This window comes from Mustela putorius, unplaced genomic scaffold (assembly GCF_011764305.1).
Source record: "Mustela putorius furo isolate JIRA1106 unplaced genomic scaffold, ASM1176430v1.1 tig00000145_pilon_pilon_pilon, whole genome shotgun sequence".
NCBI lineage: Eukaryota > Metazoa > Chordata > Mammalia > Carnivora > Mustelidae > Mustela > Mustela putorius.
The window spans coordinates 21,198,267-21,225,018 of record NW_025421294.1 but is presented as its reverse complement, the minus strand read 5'-3'; the positions used below and the strand labels follow the sequence as shown (position 1 = coordinate 21,225,018).

At 37.2% G+C, this 26,752-nt stretch overlaps 1 protein-coding gene across 16 annotated transcripts in view; it reads left to right on the top strand.

The window, feature by feature from the left end:
- LOC101685149 (ankyrin repeat and KH domain-containing protein 1) overlaps positions 1 to 26,752 on the top strand; it is a 131,545-nt gene that overhangs the window by 6,390 nt on the left and 98,403 nt on the right. For all 16 annotated transcript variants that reach the window (XM_013052415.2, XM_004744805.3, XM_045075407.1 and 13 more), the window contains exon 2: positions 23,491 to 23,644. In XM_013052415.2, coding sequence (XP_012907869.2) covers positions 23,491 to 23,644 — 154 coding nt within the window. The remainder of the gene's footprint in view (positions 1 to 23,490; positions 23,645 to 26,752) is intronic.

The following is a 26,752-nucleotide window of genomic DNA, read 5'->3' as shown; positions in this document are numbered from 1 at the left end:
TTCTCATCAGAGTGATAAAACACGTTAAGAATGAAGCATTGGAGATGAGTTTAAGCACATTCCTTCCTGAGTCTATCTGGTAGTAAGGTGAAAATGCACTAGATAACCTCTGAAAACCAATTCTGGCCTGATTCAGTGATAGATTAGGTAAATAAAATATTTTGCTTTAAAGAGAAAGCAAAGCAGTTTTTAAAAAGTACTAGTCTTGAGTTGGCAAGTAAAAAGAGTCTACCTTTTTTTTTTGTTTTGTTTTTTGTTTTGTTTTGTTTTTACCAAATCTACCTTCCTACATAACCAAAAGTATAAGAAATAAAATCAGTTCCTTTTTTTACCCATTATAAAAAATTCCTTTTTTAACCCATTATAAATTAACTGCTTCTTTCTTTCTTTCTTTCTTTCTTTTTTTTGAGATTTTATTTATTTCCTGAGATAGAGACAGAGTGAGAGAGAGAGAGAGAACAAGTGGGGAGGGGTGGGCGGGAGGAGGAGCAGAGGGACAAGCTGACTCCCTGCTGAGCAGGGAGCCCAGCGTGGGACTCCATCCCAGGACCCTGAGATTACGACCCAAGCTGAAGGCAGACACCCAACCAACTGAGCCACCCGGGCACCCTTTTTCTTTTCTTTTCCCTTCTTTTCTTTTCTTTAAGATTATTTATTCATTTGAGAGAGAGAGCAAGAGCAGGGGGAGGGGAAGGGGGAGAGAGACAAGCAGACTGCTCCCTGAGTGGGGAACCCAATGTGGGGCTCCGTCCTGGGACCCTGAGATCATGACCTGAGCTGAAGGCAGATGCTTAAGGACTGAGCCACCCAGGTCCCCCTAACTATTTCAATATATATATCTTCTTGGGCTTTATTATGTATAGTTTTCCTTTTCTGTTGCATGTCTATAAAGTCATAGAATCTTGATGATAATCCTATCTCATCTCCTTTTTAGGTAACTGCTACCATTTACTGAATGCATATTATGTGCCAGTACCGTACTAGATACTTTCATTATTTGTTTCAATACCCCTTTGAGGTAGATGTCTGCATTTTTATAATGTAGGCTCAGGGAAATGATAAAACAAAAACCAAAAAAATTGGTTAAAATGTTACACAGCTAGTAGGTGGTAAAGCTGGGATTTGAATCTAGTACTGAATCCAGAACCCATGCTATTATTTTACTTCTTCAGATTAAGAAATAAGGCAGTTTGGGTTACAAAATACTGTTTCTCCAATAAATGCTTGCTTAGTCCCTATAGAAGTTTTCATTAAAGTGAGACGAAAAAAGTAAGGACAATGTAATGAACTTATAAAGCTATTTTTCTGTACTTTTTTTTTCTATTTTGAGATAATACTCTTCTTACTGTTATGAATTTTTAAAAATACCCATATTTGGCAAAATGTCAAATTAGAAACTTCATGTTGGGACCCTGGGCAAAGCTTTACAAGTCAGGACACAGTTGAGCTAAGTGACTTGCCCAGGATAACACAGCTAATTTGTAGTAGAAAATAGGTCATCTGACTCCCATTCTAGTTATCTTACTTCTCCTGCTGACTGTTTCTTTTTTGGTGCATTGTACCAATGAATTTAATTAGTTGCTTAAGACATGCCTGTCTCAGACTAGCACATAATCTATAGTTGACCTTGTTGGAAAAGTTTATATTATTTATTTATTTATATTAACATATAATATATTATTTGCTTCAGGGGTACAGGTCTGTGAACCATCAGTCTCAGACAATTCACAGCACTCACCATAGCACATACCCTTCTCAATGTCCATAACCCAGCCTGAAAGGTTTTATATTATTTAACGAAATCGGTGACTGCTGTGTAGATCAGTATATTAAGAAGGCAATTAAAAGTATACCATTGAGAGTGCGCCTGCGTGGCTCAGTGGGTTAAAGCCTCTGCCTTCGGCTCGGGTTATGATCCCAGGATCCTGGTATCAAGCTCCACAGCGGGCTCTCTGCTCAGCAGGAAGCCTGCTTCCTCCTCTCTCTCTGCCTGCTTCTCTGCCTACTTGACATCTCCATCTGTCAAATAAACAAAATTTAAAAAAAAAGTATACCATTGAGTACAGGAGGAGCACTATTCTAAGGTAATTTTGTAATTGAACTTACTTGAAAATTTCATTCATCTTAAAAGAATTAAATAAATATTAAAATTACTGATATAGAAAGGGATAAACCCAATTTTGCACCTTTGCCAATATGGAAAATGTTGGTTTTGTGTATTGTTAACACTCTGATTAACTTGTAGAAATTAAAGTCTAGGTGCTGTTCTATTGGTAGTTGATGGTGTGTAGTTCCGTGAATGAAGATCATTTGCTTTATGATGATTGATTGGCTTACCTTTTTCCGGCCAACTTTACCTAAACCAGGAAAAAAGCAAACTTGTATATAAAGCTCTGTTTTACTTGCTAGACTGAAACTTAGCAGCTGTTTGTCAAAGAGCACATTTGATCTTCCTCCTTTAAGTACACTTCTGTTCTCATTAAGTTTTTCCCTTAATGGATGTTTTCAGTAGTAGAAAAGGTGTTTGCTTTTGTTCTTCTTTTTTGTTTTTTTGTTTGTTTTTTTTTAAAGTAGATACCCTAGTGTATCCTGGCTGTTTGATTTACCTACATTAGTGAGCAATTTTGAAAAGGGTAAGGCAAGTATACCCCCAGGGATTAGCCTTAAGAACCAAAGAATTGTATGGGAGAGCAGTTTATTAAGTTGCCAAGGTGAGTTTGATTTGTTTAACAGTTTGTAATGAGGAGAGTTAGATTGAGAACAAGTTTTGTTTCTGTTTTTGTGTGTGTAGCAAAATATACAGAGACAAAATGGACCATTTTAACCATTTTTTTAGTTTTCTTAGAATATACATAACATAAAATTTACCATTTTAACAATTTTAAAGGGTCCAGGTCAGTGGCATTAAGTACACTCATATTGTTGTGCAGCCTTCACCAGCAGCCATCTCCAGAATGTTTTCATCTTCCCAGATTTTGTATTGATCCCCATCTACCCTTCCCCAGCCCCTAGCAACCACATTTCTACTTTCTTTCTTTCTTTTTAATGTTTTATTTATTTATTTATTAGAGAGCTAGAGAACACAAGTAGGCAGAGCAGCAAACAGAGGGAGAGGGAGAGGGAGAGGGAGAAGCAGGCTTGCTGAGCAGGGAGCCCGACGCAGGGCTCCATCCCAGGACCCTGGCATCATGACCTGAGCCTAAGGCAGCTGCTTAACCGACTGAGCCACCCTGGTGCCCCATCTACTTTCTTTCTTCGTAAATTTAACTACTCTGGGTATGTCAAATAAGTGGAATCATACAGTGTTTCTCTTTTGGTGACTGGCTTGTTTCACTTAGCATTATGTCTTCAAGGTTCATCTATGTTGTAGCATGTGTCAGAATTTCATTCCTTTTGAAGGCTGAATACTATACTGTTGTATGTATATACCACATTTTGTTTATCCATTCATCTGTTGATGGACACTTGAATTGCTTTTACCTTTTGGCAGTTGTGAATATGCTTCTATAAACATGGGTGTATAAATACCTATTTAAGTCCCTGCTTTCAGTTCTTCTGAGTATGGTAGTGGGATTGCGGGATCATATAGTAATTCTGTTTTTAATTTTTTGAGGAATTGCCATACTGTTTTCCATAGCAGCTATAGTATTTTACATTCTGACCAAAATTGCACAAGGGTTCCAAGTGCCACAAATTTTAGCCAATACTTGTTTTTTATTTTGTTTTTGTTTTTGACAATAGCCATCCTGATTTGTGTGAAGTGGTATCTCATTGTGGTTTTAATTTGTATTTCCCTAATGATTAGTGATATTGAGCATCTTTAAATGCCTTTAAGTGCCTTTGGCCATTTGTATATCTTCTTTGGAGAAATGTCTATTCAAATCCTATCCCCATTTTTATTTATATTTGTTTATTTATTATTTTTAAAGATTTATTTTTCTATTTGAAAGTGAGAGTACACAGAGGGAAAGTGAGAGAGAGAAGCAGATTCCCCACTGAGCAGGGCTTGATCCCAGGACCCTGGGGTTATGACCTGAGCTGAAGACAGACACTTAACCTACTGAGCCACCCAGATGCCCTGCTATCCCCATTTTTAGTTAGGTTGCTTTTTCAATGTTTAATTATAGATGTTCTCTGGGTATTAATTACTTATCATATATGTAATTTGCACCTATTTTTTTTCCATTCCGTAAGTTGCCTTCTTACTCTGTTGATAGTGGCCTTTTATTCCTCCAAGTTTTTAATTTTGATGAAGTCCAATTTACTTATTTTTTCTTTCATTTATACTTTTGGTGTCATATGCATAAAGTTGTTGCCAAATCCAATGTCATGAAGATTTTTTTCCCCAATGTTTTCTTCTAAGAATTTTGTAGTTTTAGCTCTTAAATTAGGTCTTAGATCCATTTTGAGTTAATTCTTGTATACAATATAAGATCAGTGTCCAACTTCGTTGTTTTGATATGGGTATCCATTTTTTTCCAGCATGATTTATTGAAAACATTATCATCTTCCAATTGACTGGTCTTTACATCCATGTTGAAAATCAGTTTGCCAGGACACCTGGGTGGCTTAGTCTACCCTTCTGCTCTGGTTGTGATTCCAGGGTCCTGGGATTGAGTCCCATATCATGCTCCTTGCTCAGGGGGGAGCCTGCTTCTCCCTCTGCCTGCTGTTCCCCCTGCTTTGCGCTCTCTCTGATAAATAAATCTTTAAAGAAAAAAAGAAAAGAAAATCAATTTGCCATGTGTTGGAGGGTTTCTTTCTAGCGTGTCTGTTCTGTTCCATTAGTCTATATGTTGGTCTTATGCCAGTATCACTCTGATTTGATTACTGTAACTTTCTAGTAAGTTTTGAAATCAGGCAGTGTTGGTTCTTCAAATTTGTTCTTCTTTTTCAAGATTGTTCAGGGTCCCTTGAAATTCCACGTGAATTTTAGGATGAGTTTTTGTATTTCTGCCAAAATGGCCCTTGGGCTTTTAGTGGGAATTACACTGAATCTGTAGATCACTTTGAGAACAAGTTTTAATGCAAATCTTTTTTTTTCTAAGATTTTATTTATTTATTTGGCAGACTGAGAGAATACACAAGCAGAGGGAGAGGAAGAAGCAGACTCTCCGCTAAGTAGGAAGCCCAATGTGTGGCTGGATCCCAGGACTCTGGGATCATGACCTGAGCCAAAAGCAGATACTTAACTGACTGAGCCACCCAGGCGCCCCTGTTTTGATGCAAATCTTAATGTAATTGTGTTGGGGCACCTGGGTGACTCAGTTGGTTAAGTGTCCAATTTTTAATTTCGGCTTGAGTCATAATTCCAGTGTTGTGGGATGGATCCCCACATTAGGGTCTTTGCTTGGCATAGAGTCCGCTTGGGTTTCTCTCTCTCCCTCTGCCTCTGTCCCTCCCCTCCCTCTCTCTCTCTCTCTTTCAAAATAAATAAAATCTTTAAAGAAATCTTAATTGTATTATTGCATTAGATAATACCAAATCAAAAGGTTTGAGTCTGACAAAATAATAAAAGTCATCTGTAATAGGGAGAGGCTGTGTGAGCCCTCAGTGGTGTCTTCCCTAAAGGCATTGAACCCAGTTAACATGGAATAGTATAGATGAGTCGATGTTTCTGAAATATAATTCCCCCTTTTTTCCTGATTCATTCTCATATTATCTAACTTGTGATTGATCACACTGCTTCGTGTATTGATTAAATGCTAGGAAGAACATGTTTTATCCTTTATATCACTAGTGGTAAATTCAGTTTAAAAAAATTATCTCAGTATAGTATTAAAGCAGGATAAATGGACCTTAATATTTTCTTTAATGATGTAGAATTGAAAAACATTTTCATGTAAAAATTGAAAAATTGAAAAAAAATGTTCATTTTATGAAATCTTAGTCAGAAAGTAAAGGTTTGACCTTGTCAGCTGATACCTTGAGTGGTACACTTTGGAAGGACTTTTAGCTCTTACCAGCTTCTAATTGATTTTTTCCTCTGTTTACTTATTCTTCTGCTATATCTCTATATTTTTATTTTTGTCTTTTAAAAATTATACAGTCGCAAAATTCAGTTACATAGGTGAAACAAATTATCATTATCAAAAAAACGATCCCCAAAGGGGCAATAGTCCAATTATATTGGTTACATTATCTTCCTTTGTTACTTTTTATTTTGAAATTTGAAACTTACTGGAAAGTTGAAACAGTAGTACAAGGAACTCCCTCCCCTCCATATATCCTTTACCAAGACTCACCAGTTGTGTTCATATTGTCCTATCCTCTCTCTATAAACAAATAAATGAATAATTTATTTTCTGAATCATTTGAAAATAGGTTGCATACCTCATGCCTCTTTACCCTTAAATTCTTGAATTTACATTCCCTGAATATTCTTTTATATTACTGTAGTGCATTTATCAAAATAGGAAATTGAACAGATTTCCAAAGTACTTTTCAAATTTGAATTCCCAGAGTTTTAAAAATTGAAATATAATTCACATATCATAGGTTCATTCTTTATGTACAGTTCAGTGGCTTTTAATGTATTTACAAAGTTGTACAACTACCAGCACTGTCTTTTGAAAACATTTTCATCACCACTCCCTTCCCCCAAACAAAATCGTGTACCCACTAGCAGTCATTTCCTATGCATCCTCCTGCCCCCACTCCACATTCTCTGATAACCACTAATATGCCTTTGTCTTTGGATTTGCTTAGTATGGACATTTCGTATAAATGGAATCATATGATATGAGGTCTTTTTTACCTTGATTCTTTCACTTAGCATATTGTTGCCAAGGTTTCTACACGTTGTAACTTGTATCAGTACTCCACTGGGAAAATACTCTATTTTGTGGATATACCACATTTTGTTCATCAGTTCTTTCTACATTTTGGGGACTATAAATATAGATGCTGTGAACAATTGTGTATAAGTTTTACATGAAATTTCTTTTCAGGGATGACTGGGTGGCTCAGTGGGTTAAGCCTCTGCCTTTGGCTCAGGTCATAATCTCAGGGTCCTGGGATCGAGCCCCGCATCAGGCTCTCTGCTCAGCAGGGAGCCTGCTCCCCCTTCTCTCTGCCTACTTGTGATCTCTGTTTGTCAAATAAATAAAAAAAATCTTTAAAGAAAGAAAAAAATTTCAGTTCTCTTGTGTGTTTACCTAAGAAGTGTAATTGCTAGGCCCTATGATTACTAACTCCCATGTTTGACTTTCTGAAGAACTGACAAACTGTTTTCTGTGCTGCTACACCATTTTACATTCGCATCAGCAATGTACGAGGGTTCCAACTTCTCTACATCTTTGGTAACTTTTTTTTTATATAGGCATCCCAGTGGGTTGGAGTGGTATCTCATTGTGGTTTTGATTTGCATTTCCTCAATAACTAATGAAGTTGAGCATCTTTTTATGTGCTTATTTGTGTGTCTTTGGAGAAATGCCTACTCAGATCTTTTTCTCATTTCTTGATTGGGTTGTTTTCTTTTTCTTTTTCTTTTTTTTTTAAGATTTTTAAAAAAAAATTTATTTGAGAGAGAGACAGTGAGAGAGCATAAGTGAAGAGAAGGTCAGAGGGAGAAGCAGACTCCCCGTGGAGCTGGGAGCCCAATGTGGGACTCGATCCCGGGACTCCAGGATCATGACCTGAGCCGAAGGCAGTTGTCCAACCAACTGAGCCACCCAGGGGTCCCTTGATTGGGTTATTTTCTTGTTGAATTGTAAGTGTTCTTTTTACATATTCTGGGTGCTAGTTCCATATTAGGTACGTGATCTGCAAATATTTTTTCTCATTCTTTTGATTGTCTCTTCACTCAGTTATGTCCTTAACATTTTAAAATTTTGGGGAAGCTCAACTTTTATATTACCTATTTTTTTTCTTTTGTTGCTTTTGCCTTTGGTGTCATATCTAAGAAACTGTTGTGTAATCCGCAGTCATGAAGATTTATGCCTGCTTCCTTCTAAGAGTTTTGTAGATTTAACTCTTACATTTATATCTTAGGTGTATTTTGAGTTAATTTTTATATAAGGTGTGAGGTAGAGATTCCACCTCATTCTTTTGAATGTTAATAACCAATTGTCCCAACACCATTTGTTGAAAAGACTGTTTTTTCCTCCAATGAATTGCCTTGGCACCCTTGTCAAAAGTCAGTTGACTGTAAATGAGAGGGTTTATTTCTGTTAAATTCAATTTATCTAGATGTCTTATGCTTATTCCATACTGTCTTGGTTACTGTAGCTTTTTGTAGTAGTACATTTTGAAATGGGAAGGTGTAAGTCCTCCAATTTTGTTCTTTTTCAAGATTGTTTTAGCTATTCTAGGTTATTGGATATGTTCTCCTTCTCTTGATTGGGTCTTCAGAAGAGTTTAATAGGGAGTATGCTGCAGAATCTGTGGTCACACATAAAAGTTCCTTCCCCTCTATTAGTAATATTCTAACTGTCGAAATTTCTGCCTCTCTTATTACACTCTTATTGGACTAGGGGGATAACTCAATGTGTTAAACCTGTGTTTGCCAGCCCACGAGAAGAGCAAGTTGTCACAGTATTAGTATTTGATTATTTTTCATGTATCCTCTCCTTGACAAACCATGGGTATTTGTTTGAGAGGAGATAAAATGGAAGTGGGAGGAGATGGTTGGTTTCCATGGTTGTAGTCTGAATGCATTTGATGTGGACTATAGTCTGCATGAAGAATGTGGGTGGAATTTCTTTTCTTTTCTTTTCTTTCTTTCTTTTTTTTTTTTTTTTTAGGATAATGGACAAATGAATAAGTGGAATAAAATATAAACCATTAGAGTTTTTGCATTTGGTAGCTTCTAACAACTGCTTAAGAGGTGTGGATCTAATATTTAAGTAACATACAATTTGCTTGACACCCAAGCTAGTGTTATCACCTATGTGATTAAATCGCAAAAACAAATCTTAGATGTCACTGCTCAAATGGTTGCAATTATATTAAATTATTAGTTATTTTCACTCTATGAACAGTAAGAGTATGTACTATAGTACCTGTTTTACTTAGGATTTGATAAAGAAGTTTATTTCCTTTTAATTAGAAGAGAGCATTAATTAAGGCTATACTTAAATCAGGTGCATGGATTTGATCTATTATTCCTCCCCCCGCAAAATTTAGAATAGTATGATAATACAGTATCAAAGATACTTTCCTTTTGTGTATTATTATTTCCTTGTTGCTTATCTGTTACAATCATTCTCTCATTCTCTAGAAAAGAAAATCAGAATTTAGTTTAGGATAGGACCTCTTGTTCATGAATTCACATCATACAAAATAAAGTTATGTCTTTCAGAAATTAGAGTCCTTGGCAGTCTGTTTGTTAGGTATTGTAGAGTGAATTTGTTTATTTGACAGTAATTTATATAGAGCCTACTATTTGATAAACTATGCTACTCTTTAGAATGACAAAGATGAAAAAATGTGGTCCCTGCCCTTAAAGATACTGGTCTTTTCACAAGCATGAACATTTCAGAGAACTTCTTAAAACAAGGTAAATTATTTATTCAAGTTCTATTTGTCCTTCTAACTCCTTTCACATATTAACAGATTTTTTTTGAGGGTGATTAATGCATTGTGTACTTTAATTGCATTACCTCTTTTAATATTTTCATGGTCTTGTGACAATCCACGATCTTAAATGCAAATATCATTCTCTTGTGTAAGCTGGATGATTACTATAAAGTTTGATGTTTAGATGTCATACTTTAGGAGTTTGATGGGTTTTTAAGTGGTAAGTTTAGAGGGCAATGATTAAAAATGAAAGGATACAAAGTTCATTACCATCAGATTGTCTTGTGTTCATATTTAAGCAAAACCACAGCTGCTTCATTATGTTCTGTAAACTCCAAGCATGCCCTGGTTCAGAGCCTTTGGCATTTGTAGTTTGTTCTCTTAGGAACATTCTTCTCTTGTATATCCATGTGGCTTCCATCTCCTACTATTAGCAGTCTGCCAAGAAGCCTTCCAACTGCCTACTATGTGTATGTTGTATAAATAGCTCAGGGCACCAGTTTTAATTCTGAACTCATCATTTCCCCCTCCACCCCAATTTTTTTTTTTTACCTCCACCTTTGTAAATTACATTGCCCTAAAGTTGCTTACTGTTGTCAGAAACCTCACATCTCATATCTGCTATTTCTTCTCACCATACATATCTAAGCAGGCATTAAGTCCTGTAAGTTCTTTCTTAACATCTTGTTTATTTGTCCCTTTCTTTGTTGCTTCTGCCATAAATAAAACCATCATCTTTCAATGGCACTTAATTCACTAATCCCTGGCTCTGTCTACCTTCAAGATTATACCCCTCTAATTTTTACTCTATCTTGCTATCAGAGTAAACTGTCTAATGTCAGTCCAGTCATACCACTATTTTGACAAAAAGCCTTCTCATTTCTTTATCTAAGACTCCTTAATGTGGCATACAAGACTATTTAGGATTTGGCTTCTGTTTTTTAAACTCTATCCTTTTTTACCCTACTTTATTTGCTTTTTGTTTCTAGTCATACCAAATTGTTATAGTTCTCTGAGCATATCAGGCTATTATTGGCCCTGGTTTAATTTGCTTCTGCTGCTTTGGCTTCTAGAATCATAATAGCTACTATATGTTGAGGGCTTATTGTCCACTGGGATATGTACTTACCCATATATTCTCATATATTCTTTACCAGTATCATATGAAGATTTTGGTTTTAATCAAAAATCAAAATTGCAAAAAGTGCCTGGGTGGCTCAGTTGGTTAAGTGTCTACCATTGGCTCAGGTCATGATCCTCGACTCCTGGGATGGAGCCCGACCTCTGGCTCCCTGCTCAGTGGGGAGTTTGCCTCTCCCTCTGCCCCTCACTCAGCTTGTGCACTTGCTCTCCACCCCCCTTACTGTCTCAAATAAATTTTTTTTCAAGTTGCAAAAACAGTTAGCCCCAAATTACAGATGAGGAAACTGATACTTAGAGACATTTTGTGATGTACACAGAGTCGTATATCTAGTAATGGTGGAGTTGGGATTTTATTTTATTTTTTAAAGATTTATTTATTTATTTGAGAGAGAGAAAGATTGGGGAAAGGGGCAGAGGGAGAGGAAGAGGATCCCAAGTAGACTCCCCACTAAGCATGGAACCCCGGGGTGGGGCCAGTTCTCACAACCCCGAGATCATTACCTGAGCTGAAATCAAGAGTTGAATGCCTAACCAGCTGAGCCACCCAGGTGCCCCAAAGTTGGTATTTTAATTCAGGTGTCTTGGACTCTTGGATACCTTCTTGTTTCAGAGTTGTCATCTCTAACTCATGTCCTTTATTACTACTCCAGCTGGAATTGACCATTCCTTTTTCTGTGTTCTCGTGTTGTTTGTATATAACTTTTATAACATCTGTAATAGTTTATTGCATTTACTTGATTTTCTATTTCAATTAGCAAGAGTCATGTTTTATTTATATTTGTATATAATAGATATACAGTATATAATAGAATGTTTGGCATATAGTAGGTGCCGAAAAAATGTTGAATGAATATATCTGTAGTGCTTAATATGCTCATGTTACCTGTTAGCCTAAAATGAGTATGATGGATTCTATATTATTTTTGTGGAGTGGAGAGTAAGAGTATAGGAAGGCAAGGCAAACTGACCTTAATGATAGTAATAGTGATAATATTAATAATAATAATAATAATAACTAATATTTGTTGAGCAGTTACCATGTGTTAAGCACTGTTGTGCAATTTTAGATATAGTATCTTGCTTACTCATCAATAACTCTGTGGTATGGTTACTGCTGTCCTTATTTTATAGCTGAGGTAATTGAGGCTAAAGAGTTAAAACAAGTTAGGTAAGATCACACTATGAGAGATGAGCTGGTTTCCTAAGAGTCCTTGCTCTTAGTCATTATGCTTTCTGCTCCTTATTGGAATTAATTGGAGGTTTATGGGTGTTTGAGGCTCTTTTTAACTTATTAAAATCAAGTATTTCTTTGGAGTGTTGAATGCTTATTTTCTATTTGGGATAATGAGAAGAAGCCAGGACTCCTTTCTAACCTCAACCTTACCCATTTATTATGATAGAGAAAATACAAAGTTTATCCTTTGAACATTAAGATTTTTTTGGCTTTAATTGCCAGGTACTTCATTCCTTGTGACTTTTCTAATGAGTATGTGAGCAGTCTTCTTTTTAAAAAACCTATTCTGGAACAAATTTTGTTGTATATGTGTGGTAAATATACATTAGAAATAATGTAGATGTAGGTGCCAGAAATTACTAAATGAAAACATGATTTGTGTGTCTTTTTAAGAACTCTGCCAAAGAGGTGTTAGTGGGTTTGCTAATCTTGATTGCACTTAATTTGATCTAAAGAAGTGTTTTCCTGGGGCACCTGGGGGGCTCAGTCGATTAAGTGTCTGCCTTTGACTCAGATCATGATCACAGAGTCCTGGGATTGAGTCCCACATCAGGCTCCTTCTCAGCGGGGAGCCAGCTTCTCCTCCTGCTTGTGCTCTCTCTCTCTGACAAATAAATAAATAAAATCTTTTTAAAAAATAAAAAGGTTTTGGGGCACCGGGGTGGCTCAGTGGGTTAAAGACTCTGCCTTTGGCTCTGGTCATGATCCCAAGGTCCTGGAATCGAGCCCCACATCGGGCTGTCTGCTCAGCAGGGAGCCTGCTTCCTCCTCTCTCTCTCTGCCTGCCTCTCAGCCTACTTGTGATCTCTATCTGTCAAATAAATAAATAAAATCTTTTTAAAAAATAAAAAAATAAAAAGGTTTTTCCTGACATTGTTACTGTTTTTAAACTGAAGCATTACCGTACTTGTAGTTTTTTTGCTTACTTTGTTGGTTAATATTTTAGTAATACTCCATTGTTGAGAAGATTCACTTAATACAGTTTGGTGTGGTAAAAAGAGTATGAGCTTTGGCATCCAAAATATATGGCTTCAGATCCTGTATGATTATGCGATATTGGGCAAGTCCCATAACTTTCGTGAGTTTCAGTTACTTAAAATTAAAGTCATCTAATATACTTCATCAAGTAGTTAAGACGACTGAATTGGGAGACACCTGGGTGGCTCAGTCAGTTACTCTTCCAACTCTTGGTTTCTGCTCAGGTCATGATCTCGGTTGTGAGATTGAGCCCCAAGTTGGGCTCTGTGCTTAAGATTCTCTCTCTCGGGGCATCTGGGTGTCTCAGTCATTAACTGACTATCTTGGGCTCATGTCATGATCCCAGGGTCTTAGGATCAAACCCCGCCTCAGGCTCCCTGCTTGGCAGGGAAGCCTGCTTCTCCCTCTCCCACTCCCCCTGCTTCTGCTCCCTCTCTCACTGTGTTTCTGTCAAATAAATAAATAATCTTTTAGGGAAAAAAATTATCCTCTCTCTCTCCCTCTCCCCTGCTCTCTCTAAAATAAATAAATAAATATTTTTAAAAAGATGATTGATTGGAATAATATAGAAAATGCTGGTAAATGTGAGGCATTTTGTTAATGGTAGCCTGTTTTTTTAATGCTCTTAATTCATGGTAGCTTTTTTTTTTTTTTTTTTTTTTTTTAAATAGTACAGTGTTTGGGATGCCTGGGTGGCTCAGTGGGTTAAAGGCTCTGTCTTCAGCTCAGGTCATGATCCCAGGGTCCTGGGATTGAGCCTTGCATTGGGCTCTCTGCTCAGTGGGGAGCCTGCTTCCCTTCCTCTCTCTCTGCCTGCCTCTCTGCCTACTTGTGATCTCTGTCTGTCAAATAAATAAGAAAATAAAAACTTAAAAAAAAAAGAAAATAAACAGCACAGTTTTTAATTTTTTTTTTTTTATCATTTTGTTAAGCAAACTCTTTGCCCAAGGTGGGACTTGAACTCATGACCCTGAGATTAAGAGTCACATGCTCTACCAACTCAACCAGCCAGGCCCCCCAAGTAGCAATTGCTTTTAAGAAGACCTTCCTTTTCCCCATCTTTAATTAGAAGAATAAAAAAAAAATAGATTCTGGGGGCGCCTGGTTGGCTCAGTGGGTTAAAGCCTCTGCCTTTGGCTCAGGTCATAATCCCGGGGTCCTGGGATCGAGCCCCGCATTGGGCTCTTTGCTCAGCAGAGAGCCTGCTTCCCCCTCTTTCTCTCTGCCTACTTGTGATCTCTGTCTGTCAAATAAATAAAATCTTAAAAGAAAAAAATTTTTAAATAAAAAAATAGAGTCTGTATTAAAACTATACATTAGAAATTGTGTTTCTGTAATTGAGCAAAGTGAAGTTAATTTTCTCTAGCTTTAACTTAGCATTAGGAAAAGCACACTGGCTCTCTATTGAACTGTATGAAATTAATCAACTTCAGGAAACCCAAGGTACCATTACTGTTTTTTGAGAAGAGGATTGTGGGTCTGAAATTAGAAATACAACTTTCCTTGTAGAAAGAAACTTGAAAAGTTTTATGTTAAGAAATATAGCCTTTTCATTCCAGTATCCAAGATGTTTTTGCTGATTTTATTGGGTCTTATGGTATCAGCAAAACTCATTCCTAAATTTATCATTATTTGGTCCTAAATTGCAACTATATTACTTTCTCCCTTTGAGTGCATCTTGGGGCATATTTATGGTGATACTACTGTCAAAACTTTTGAATACTGTGTTTTTTGCAAAAAAGAATTGCTCTGTCCTTCAGTAATTATCTTTTGGAACACTGATCCATAATTTTTGCTCTTCCAAGTAGAGCTCGATCATAAACCCCTACATTCTAAAATGGTATAAATGCTGATTCTGACTTAAAGTAGAGGGCTTACTTTGAGTGGGTAAAAGTAAGACATACTGGTCTGTCCAAATATAAGCTGTCAAAAGAGAAGAGATACAGCAAATAAATTTTTTAAAATGTTTCCGATGTTTACAATGTTTTATGTAGATTTCCATTTTAAATTATGAAATCTGAATCTCTTTTTCTTTTCAAGAGACTTCTTTAATAAATGTATTTATTTTTTAGTAATCTCTACACCCAATGTGAAACCTGAACTCACAACTCGAAGATCAAGAGCTACACACTCCTCTGACTGAGCCAGCCAGGCTCTTCTCAAATCTGAGTCTTTTAAGGGAGCTTTATTATTTTTTTTCCAAAGATTTTATTTATTTATTTGACAGACAGAGATCACAAGTAGGCAGAGAGGCAGGCAGAGAGGGAGGGAAACACAGGCTCCCTCCCGAGCAGAGAGCCCGATGCGGGGCTCTATCCCAGGACCCTGGGATCACGACCTGAGCCGAAGGCAGAGGCTTAATCCACTGAGCCACCCAGGCACCCCATGGGAGCTTTATTTTTGAAAGTTTGTGAGAGGAGGTAGTATAAAACATTTACCCTTCTCATTGGTCCAGTTGGAATTCATGGGAGTGATGATTATTCTTAAAGTTTGGCAGACACAAAATTTGTGGCTACTAATATTTTAGTCCTCAGCTCAAAATACAAATTTATTTAACATGTTTAAAATAAAAGTTTCATAATTCATTATTAGGTGTTCTGCATAAATGTTCTGTATAAATGTATTTTCAACTTATATTTGAGAGCTTGGTAGTTTATTTGCTTGTTGCATGAGATGACCAAATGACTGGAGAATATATAAGCAAATATATATAATATACATGTTTTATGCTCAAATGTTCCTTTTTTACTAACTTACTAACAATTGCTATTTTTAGAAATATACCTTATAGAAAGTAGCAGTTGGTTATTGGACAAATATATAGGTGAGGTATTATTGTTTTTCTTTTTTAAGACTTAAACCATATTGATATTGTTAATGTTTTAATTATAACACTGCTTATAACTTACACTTGATAGAAATTGCATGGGGTTTTGTTGTTGTTTTTTAGTGAAATTAAGTTTTGGCCAAAGTATAGCTTAGTTAATAAATGATTTTTCCAACTAGATTTTGGCCAGGTATCTGACTTTGTTTTTTAAGATGGCAGTAGTTGAGTCTGTGGTTAGTCTTTCTAGTAACTGTTGTCATTCAGTTGTTCATTTCTTGAAATGTCAAATGGGATAAAAAATAGGAGAAAATGTTTGTTCCCCTTTTCCACCCTGCCCCCACTTTGTTTAAATTCCAGTTGAAGCTACTATACTTATTTATTTATTTATTTATATTAACATATAATGTATTATGGCGCCTAGGTGGCTCAGTCGGTTGGGTGTCTGCTTTCAGCTCAGGTCTGGATGGATCCAGCCCTGCATCTGGCTCCCCTGTATCTGGCTCCCTGTTCCCTCTCTCACTGTCTCTCTCTCTCTCTCTGTCAAATAAATAAATAAGATCTTAAAAAAAAATAAAACATATAATATATTATTTGTTCCAGGGTTACAGGTCTGACTCATCAGTCTTACACAAGTCACAGCACTCACTATAGCACATACCCGCCCCAGTGTCCATTGCCCAGCCACCTCATCCCTCCCAACCCCCTCCACTCTGCAACCCTGTTTGTTGCCTAAGGTTAAGAGTTTCTTATGGTTTGTCTCCCTCTCTGGTTTCCTCCTTTCATTTTTCCCTCCCTTCCCCTATGATCCTCTGTCTTGTTTCTCAAATTCCTCATATCAGTGAGATACAAAATAAGTCAGAGAAAAATAATTATCATATACGCATGTCTTTTTTTTTTTTAAAGATTTTATTTATTTATTTGACAGGTCAGAAGTGGGCAGAGAGGCAGGGCGTTGGGAGGGCGCCGTGTTGAAGCAGGCACCCTGCTGAGCAGAGAGATAGATGCTCCATCCCAGGACCCTGAGATCATGCATGACCCAAGCCAAAAGCAGAGGCTCAACCCACTGAGCCGTCCAGGTGCCCCTACTCCTGTCTTTAAAGAAGGAAGGGTGAGGAAAGACTTTTGAGATGGAAGACATAAAGTGCTTTGCCTATAGCATTAAGAAAAGATTACCTAGGGCGCCTGGGTGGCTCAGTTGGTTGGATGACTGCCTTCAGCTCAGGTCATGATCCTGGAGTCCCGGGATTGAGTCCCGCATCGGACTCCCAGCTCCATGGGAAGTCTGCTTCTCCCTCTGACCTTCTCCTCGTTCATGCTCTCTCTCACTGTCTCTCTATCAAATAAATAAATAAAAAAAAAATCTTTAAAAAAAAAAAAAAAAGATTACCTATAAATGAAGAGTATTTTGGGGGGGCCAGATTCCCTCTTATCTTTTTTCTTCCACCTTTTGTTTTTGTACCTAATATAGGAAAAAAATCTGCAATCTTTAAGACTTAAGATAAACTTTCTTGTCATTGGGAAAAACAGTACCAATATTGGTGAATGTTTTGTGTTTGCTGCTCAGTGTAGCTGCTTGATCGAGAGTTATATAATTATCATTGGGCAGTAAGGACATTTCTGTGATCCTTTAGCTTTATGTAAGATACTTCTGAGCTACTGTATTCATTTATATGATAAAGACTAATTTAATTAGATACATTATTTTGGACTTACACATTTTCCAGATTTTTTTTTTTTGGACTCTATCACCAAGACTTTTATGTTACATGTACAGAATTGGTCTAATTTTAGTATTTCCGTGTTCCTGTAAATGGTTTCCATGTTGGCTGGTTAAGGTAATGCTATTGCAATCTGAATTATAAAAATATGTCTTCTAACAGGTTTACCAGGTAAGATATTTATGAACTGCCATAGGATATTATGAACTGCCAAATGTTCCCAGGGTAATAGACTAACCGGATATTTTGCCCTTTTATTGATTCCACATTGAGGCAGGCTTTTAAAATTTTAGAGAGGGTAGGACAAAGGATTTATTAGAGTTACGTGCTTTTTGGCATATCTAATCATATTCAGATCATCTGTGTGTATAGTTATATATAATTACAACTCATTCTGGGAAACTTGAGATTTTCCCACAAGTGTTGTAGTTATTTAAAATTTGATCCTTTTATTATTCATTTATTTATTTTTAAGTTTTATTTATTTAAGTAATCTCTGCTTCCCACGTGGAGCTTAAACTCATGACCCTGAGATCAAGAGTTGCACATTCCTCTGACTGAGGCAGCCAGGAGCTCTTACAATTTGATCTTTTGGGTCAGAACTTAAATATAAAATGCCTAAAACTACACTTGAAAATTGAAGTGATCATGACAAGAAAAAAATATATACCTATGAAATGGTGGATTTTAATTAAACTTTCTGTGGTGGTCATTTCACAGTGCATACATATACAAAATCATTATGTTAGTACACCTTAAACTCATGTAATGTTGTATGTCAGTTATATCTTAATGAAACTGGAAAAAAAATTTTTAAAAAGAATTTAAGTGAATTCTGATGAAAATGTATCATGTGAGATTCTCAGTAAATATTATTATTTCAGTTTGAAGGGCACAGAAGATAAAACACTGTGATGAGGGACAGGACAAAAGAGTTGTAATTACACAGAATTAATATTCTAATATTCTAAGAATTACATTAATATTCATATTTACAATATACAGTATTCAAGATTTACATTCACATAGTGTTTTATTATTTTCAAATTATTTTACCTTATTTCATCATCATAGCACTGTAAGATAGGTGGGGCAGATGTTTTCTTTATTTATTAAGGAAGAAATGGAACATCAGAAAGGGAGAAAGTGACATGCTTAATGTCACACATAGTGCCTGGTGAAACTGACGCTTCAGCCTAATTCTCCTGAGCTGTAGTTCAGTTACTCTTTTTTTTTTTTTTTTTTTTTAGATTTTATTTATTTATTTGACAGAGAGAGATCACAAGTAGGCATAGAGGCAGGCAGAGAGAGAGAGAGAGAGGAGGAAGCAGGCTCCCTGCTGAGCAGAGAGCCCGATGCGGTACTCGATCCCAGGACCTGAGATTATGACCGGAGCGGAAGGCAGCGACTTAACCCACTGAGCCACCCAGGCGCCCTAGTTCAGTTATTCTTTCCATTATGTCATGTTGCCTTACTGAAACTTGAATTTATATGTGTTTTAAGATGTAGGAGAATTAAACTGGATAAACTGTCTTATGAATTTTAAATTTTAGAGAGAAGTTACTAGCCCCTGGAAGGGACATACCTATATTTTGTGTTTTTTTTCCAAACTTGATTCTTTCCAAACACTTGGGAAGGTGCTGCTTGGGAATATGTGACACTAATATTACTGCTATTAGTGTACTTTTTATTTCTCTTTGAAGCCTTTTGTGATAGCCATGTTACCTTTGACTTACATCTTCTGCCACATTTTCATACTGTTGAGGTGCTTCATATAAAACAGGACTTCAGGGTGCCTGGGTGGCTCAGTAGATTAAGCCTCTGCCATGGGCTCAGGTAAGGATCCCAGGGTCCCGGAATCGAGCCCCGCATCAGGCTCCCTGCTCAGCAGGGAATTTGTTTCTCCCTCGCTGTCTGCCCCTACCCTTACTTGCCCCCCTACTCGGGTATACACGCCCTCTCTCTATCTGTAGTGTTCTCTCTTTCAAATAAATAAATAAAATCTTTAAAATAAAATGAGGACTTAAGTAAATATTCGGAAAGTGAATAAGCAAGAATAGAGAATTCTTAACTTGGATTTTTAAAGCGTTAACACAGTGCAAATCTGTATTTGTCTCCAAAATATGTTTAATACCACATTAAATGAATGCTTTTTATAAAATAGAAATGTTAACATTTTTTTTCTGAAGATTTTGTTTATTCTCTCTCTGTCTCAAATAAATAAATAAATAAACAAAGTCTTTTAAAAAGGTGGGGGGTGCACCTGGGTGGGCTCACTTGATTAAGTGGCTGCCTACAGCTGGAGTCATAATCCCGGCGTCCTAGGATTCACCCCCACCCCCAAAAGAGGGAGTCTCTTTCTTCCTCTGCCCTTCACTCTGCTCATGCATGTGCTTGTTCGCTCTCTCTCTTTCTTTAAAATCTTTTAAAGATTTTATTTATTTATTTGTCAGAGAGAGCAAGAGAGAACAAACATGGAGAGCGAAAGGGTGAGGGAGAAGCAGGCTTCCCGCTGAGCAGGGAGTCCCGTGTGGGACTCAACCCAGGACCCTGGGATCATGACCAGAGCCCAAGGCAGATGCTTAACTGACCAAGACACCCAGGTGTCCCAGAAATGTTAACTTTGCTATACCATCTGTAATAAAAAAATTCCAGAATTTGGCATGATGGTTTTATCTGTCCTTAAAACTGGCAGGTATACTTATTTGCAAACACCTAATAATTTCTTGGGCCTGTGAGATTTTTTATTGTACAAGCAGTTATATTTTCATATCATTTGATGACGGATAGGATACATTTATCTTGAAATGGGTCTAGAATGGCATCTTTGTCTGTAATTACATATTAAAGAAACTGTATAGCAGCATAGTAACGTGTTTCAGTGTTATTATCAGTTGTGAAGTTAAAGCTTTATTTTGTAAAATTTTAGTACTTCACTAGGTAATAAAATGTATCCTAATCATTTTAACTTTACTGTCTTTCTTAGGATGTTTATTTGGTGGCCATTATGAAACTGATGACAAACTAACCAGATATGCCAAGTAATGTAGTCCAAATACTGTGGCCCTCTGAAGTAGCATTGCCTAGTAGTTAAGAGCATAGACTGTAGCTTTGTGGTGGGGTTTGAAAACAGTCTGTCATTTATTAGCTGTGTGGCCTTGGAGAAGTACTTAACCTTTCTGTTCCTTTTTTTCTATCTGTCTCCAAATATAAATGTACTTTTATATTCAAATGTAAATCTATGTGTTTACGTATTGTAGACCTATCTGGGTACATAAATATATACTCAGGATTATATACATAATAGTCATGTTCATGTTACATATATATATGTATAAATACATATATACTTTTAGCAAAATAAAGATCATACTATTTTGAATCTTGTGATTTTCATTTCACTTTACGAATACTTTCTCATGTCACCAAATTTGCTTCAGAAACTTTTTTTTTATTTTTTTTTTTAAGATTTTATTTATTTATTTGACAGAGAGAGATCACAAGTAGGCAGAGAGGCAGGCAGAGAGGGGGAAGCAGGTGCCCCACCAAGCTGAGAGCCCGATGTGGGGCTCGACCCCAGGACCTTGGGATCATGACCTGAGCCGAAGGCAGAGGCTTAACCCACTGAGCCACCCAGGCACCCCAAGAAACATTGCTTTTTTTTGTTGTTGTTGTTTTTTAAAGATTTTATTTATTTATCAGAGAGAGGGAGGGGGAGAGAGCGAGCACAGGCAGACAGAATGGCAGGCAGAGGCAGAGGGAGAAGCAGGTTCTCTGCTGAGCAAGGAGCCCGATGTGGGATTCGATCCCAGGACGCTGGGATCATGACCTGAGCCGAAGGCAGCTGCTCAACCAACTGAGCCACCCAGGCGTCCATGTTGTTGTTGTTGTTGTTTTTAAAGATTTTATTTATTTATTTGACAGAAAGAGATCACAAGTAGGCAGAGAGGCAGGCAGAGAGAGAGAGGAGGAAGCAGGCTCCCTGCCGAGCAGAGAGCCCGATGCGGGACTCGATCCCAGGACCCTGGGATCATGACCTGAGCCGAAGGCAGCGGCTTAACCCACTGAGCCACCCAGGCGCCCAGAAACATTGTTTTTAATGACATGGTAGTCCATCCTGTGAATGGACAGAATGTATTTACCAAATTACCAATTGTAGTTTTTTCCCCCTCTCATTTTTGGAATTTGAATTAATGTGCAGTGACCATCCTTGCATATTTTTGTCTTGCTTTCAGATACCTTTTTACAATTTTATTTATTGTTTTATTAATATATAACTTATTATTTGCTTTAGGGGTACAGGTCTGTGAATCATCCGTCTTACACAATTCACAGCACTCACCATAGCACATACCTTCCCCAGTGTCCATAACCCAGCCACCCTATCCCTCCCTTTCTCACCCCCCCAGCAGCCCTCCGTTTGTTTCCTAAGATTAAGAGTATCTTATGGTTTGTCGCCTTCCGAATCACATCTTGTTTCATTTTTTCCTTCCTTTCCCCCCATGACCCCCCGCCCTTCCTCTCAGATCCTCATATCAGAGAGATCATATAATAATTCTTTCTCTGACTGAGTTATTTCTCTTAGCATAATACCCTCTAGTTCTATCCTCGTCGTTGCAAATGGCAAGATTTCGGCTTTTTGGATGGCTGCATAGTATTCCATTGTATATATATACCACATCTTCTTTATCCATTCATCTGTTGATGGATATCTAGGTTCTTTCCATAGTTTGGTTATTGTGGACATTGCTGCTATCAACATTGGGTTGCACGTGCCCCTTTGGATCACTCCATTTGTATCTTTAGGGGAAATACCCAGTAGTGCGATAGCTGGGTCATAGGGTAGCTCTAGGATAGATTCCTTAAAATGGAATTACTGAATCAAAGGGCATGAGCCTTTTAAAGCATTTTGAAACACATTTCCAAATTGCTTCTCTGAAAAATTATACATATTTTATTTGTTAAGAAAACTCATTTTAAATTAAAAAAAAAAAAACACCTCATTTTAGAATTAAGTTGATTTGGGGCACCTGGGTGGCTCAGTGGGTTAAGGCCTCTGCCTTTGGCTCGGGTCATGATCTCAGAGTCCTGGGATTGAGCCCCACATCGGGCTCTCTGTGCAGCAGGGAGCCTGCTTCCTCCTTTGCCTGCCTCTCTGCCTACTTGTGATCTCTTGTCTGTCAAATAAATAAAATCTTTAAAAAAAATTTTTAGAATTAAGTTGATTTGAAATTAGAGGGTTACATGCTTATTTTCATAAGTTGCTTTTGCTTATACTATTCATTCATTTCAACAAATGTGAATTCAATACCTCCTGTATATGAGGTATTCTTGGGCCCAGAGGACAAAAGCAGTGAACAAACAGGTGTGTTTCTTAACTTCATGGAGCTTTCTTATCTATAGGTTTCCAGATATTTGCAGTGTATTAAATCTTATTTTCTTTTAAGAATCAGAATTTAGTAAATTGATTAAAAGAGGAAAAATGGAGCCTTGCTGACATATCCATGCTATCTAGTCTTTTTAGTATTTAGTCCTATTTATTATTTTTTTTAAGAGTTTATTTATTTATTTGACAGAGAGATAGATCACAAGTAGGCAGAGAAGCAGGCAGAGGGAGAGGGGAAAGAAGGCTCCCTGACAAGCAGAGAGCCCCATGCGGGGCTCAATCCCAGGACCCTGAGATCATGACTCGAGCCGAAGGCAGATGCTTAATGCACTGAGCCACCCAGGTGCCCCAGTATTTAGTCCTATTTAGATCTTTCCAGGGACTATGTTCTTGTACTTGTTTCATTATAAAGAAAAAAACAAAAACTGCTTTTCAAGCTCCATGCTAGGCACAGAAGGTACAGTGTTCTTCAGGAAACTGGAATCTGCTGTCTCTGAGTTACACTGTAGTCATGTCTGAAGATATGAGGCTCCTTCAAAGTCCCTTCCCACAACCCCATATTTCTATACTAATTTATTTGCTTATACTTATATTCCAAATCAGAAATCATATTATCTTAAATTGCTGTTATTCTACCAATATTGAGATCAGTTTCATGGCTATTACATTTTTAATTCATAAACAGGTTGAATCATTTATTTTGGACCAAGAAGATCTGGATAACCCAGTACTTAAAACAACATCAGAGATATTCTTATCGAGCACTGCAGAAGGAGCAGACTTACGTACTGTGGATCCAGAGACACAGGCACGATTAGAAGCATTGCTGGAAGCAGCAGGTAATTTATTTCTGGTTTTCTTATTTTCATTTCTTTAAAAGTCTAGATCTCTATACAAAGCTGTATAAAATTACCCCCAAACTATGACATTATATGAAATTTGAACTCTTAAGATATATTATGTTTTGTATTTCCTAACGAAAATGTTCACATTTCATATTTCAAAAATTCTTAGTTGAAAGTTTTCAATGGATGATTGTAGGGCTCAGCACTGTATTTAAGGTCTTAGATAATCAGCTGGTTATTAAGGAAAACTTAAGCTATTACTAATTACATTATAAATGTGGGAGATAAATTCATCAGATTATGAATCTTTGATCTTAACTGATTTGGGTATTCTGCATGTGCTTATTTACATATTCACTTTCATCTAGGGGTAACTTAATTATAAATTGCTATTTTTTTCTTAGTAGACAATTAAATAAAAGTTGGACACAAAATTAGACTGAAATATACCAAGCTTTATATCAACTTCTTGTTGATATAAACAGAAAACAGAAAAATCTGTGATAAGCATACTTTCTCACTAATATATATATATACTCATCACTGTTTTGTATTGTACAACATGCATATTATTTGTTATACCAGGTTTCAATTCCACTGTAATGAAAGCCTTTTATCAACTAAAATTGTTTCAAGAAGGAAGTTTATTTTTTCTAATTTTTGTGTATTGCTTTTCTTTTTTTCTGTATATTGCTTTTGAGATATGCTCATTTTGTATGTTACTCCTTTTAGTTACTTATCTAGCAAAAATATATGTGCATATTAAATACATGTAAGAATTTATTTAAAACAATTTTTTGAAGGCTTATTTTTTTTTTTTAAACATTTTATTTATTTTTTTGACAGAGAGAGATCACAAGTAGACGGAGAGGCAGGCGGAAAGAGAGAGAGGAGGCAGGCTCCCTGCAGAGCAGAGAGCCCGATGCGGGACTCGATCCCAGGAGCCTGAGATCATGACCTGAGCTGAAGGCAGCGGCTTAACCCACTGAGCCACCCAGGCGCCCCTTTTGAAGGCTTATTTATTCATTTGTTTGAGAGCCACAAGCAGGGGGTGGGGTAGTGGGAGAGGAGAAGCAGACTCCCTGCTGAGCAGGGGCCCCTCTCAGGGCTTGATCCCAGGGCCACATGATCATGCCTTTGCCTGAGCCAAAGGCAGCTGCTTAACTCATTGGGCCACCCAGGTGCCCTACATGTAAGAATATAATCTAGAAGAATGTGTAGGTTATTTTTGAAAATAGTGCCCCAAAATTAAAAAAATAAAGTAGTGCCTAAAAGCTTGTTAGAGTGCCATATGCATAACCTTATACTATATTAAAGCCATTTAAATGCAGAAAATTCAAAAATAGGGGTACCTGGGTGGCTCAGTGGGTTAAAGCCTCTGCCTTCAGCTCAGGTCATAATCCCAGGGTCCTGGGATCAAGCCCCACATCGGGCTCTCTGCTCAGCGGGGAGCCTGCTTCCTCCACTCTCTCTCTCTCTCTCTGTCTGCCTCTCTGCCTATTTGTGATCTCTGTCTGTCAAATAAATAAATATTTTAAAAAATTCAGAGTAAAATTCAAAATAGAAAAATTTTTTTTTAACATTTTCTTTATTTGTTTGAGAGAGTGAGAGAGAGAGTGCACGAATGGGGACAGGCAGAAGGAGAGGGAAGAAAAATCTGAATAGACTCCACACTGAGTGCAGAGCTCAGTCCTGCAACTGCAAGATCATGACCTGAGCCAAAACCAAGAGTCAGACGTTCAACCAACTGATCCACCCAAGTGCCTCACAGAAAGGTTTCACTTACTTATGGAGCATAAGGAATAATATGGAGGACATTAGGAGAAGGAAAGAAAAAGTAAAGGAATTGGAGAGGGAGACGAAGCGTGAGAGACTGGACTCTCAGAAACAAATTGAGGGTTGGGATACATGCAAGGGAGGGGTTGGGATGGGTGATCCTGGTGGTGGGTGTTAAGGAGGGCACGTATTGCATGGAATACTGGGTATGGTGCACAAACAGTGAATCTTGGAACACTGAAAAATTTTTTTTTTAAAAAAGGAAGGTTTTTAAAGTATAGAAAATTTTGGGTCTCCTGGGTGGCTCAGTCTGTTAAGCATCTGCCTTCAGCTCAGGTCATGATCCCAGGGTCCTGGGATGGAGCCCCACATCAAGCTCCCTGCTCAGCAAGGAGTCTGCTTCTCTCTCTGCCTAGCACTCCCCCTGCTGTGCTCTCTCTCTGACAAATAAATAAAATTCTTTTTAAAAAAATATAGAAACTTTGGTTTCTGAGTACTTTTTTTTAATTAAAAAAATTTTTTTTTAAAGATTTTATTTATTTATTTAACAGACAGAGATCACAAGCAGGCAGAGAGGCAGGCAGAGAAAGAGGAGGAAACAGGCTCCCCGAGGAGCAGAGAGCCCGATGCTGGGCTCAATCCTGGGACCCTGGGATCATGACCTGAGCCAAAGGCAGAGGCTTTAACCCACTGAGCCACCCAGGCGCCCCTAATTAAAAAATTTTTTAATGTTTATTTATTTAAGTAATCTCTACATACAATGTGAGGCTGAAACTCCTAATATAGAGATCAAGAGTCACATACTCTTCTGACTGAGTCAACTAGGTGCCCCCAGTTTCTGAGTACTTTAATAAACATGATATTAAAGATAAGTATGCAGAAAAATCACAGCAGCCTTTTGGCACTTTTCATGGTAACTGAAGAAAAACAGTATTACATTTGACCAAATAATGACTGGGACAAATAGGAGCTAAAATAAATTGAGCATTTTTTATATTACTCTTGGAAAGATATAAATGTTAAGAATGAGCTTACTTAATGTCATCTTTTGTTATTCCTTCAACTTTGTCCTGTTATGGTAAAGTATAGGTGTAATTTGTAGCAGATTGACTTTTAGTCTACGTACTGTGTCTTTTTGGAACTGAATAGAAACTTAAAATTAGATACAACAGAATAAGACTGTTTAAACTGAAGCAGAACTAGTAATTTTTTAAAGAAAGGTATAAAGATCACATTTGTAATAACATGGAATGTCCCTCCTTTAGAGTCTGGATTTCCAGTGCATCTCCTACTTGTGATATAGGGATATAATGTATAAGATATACT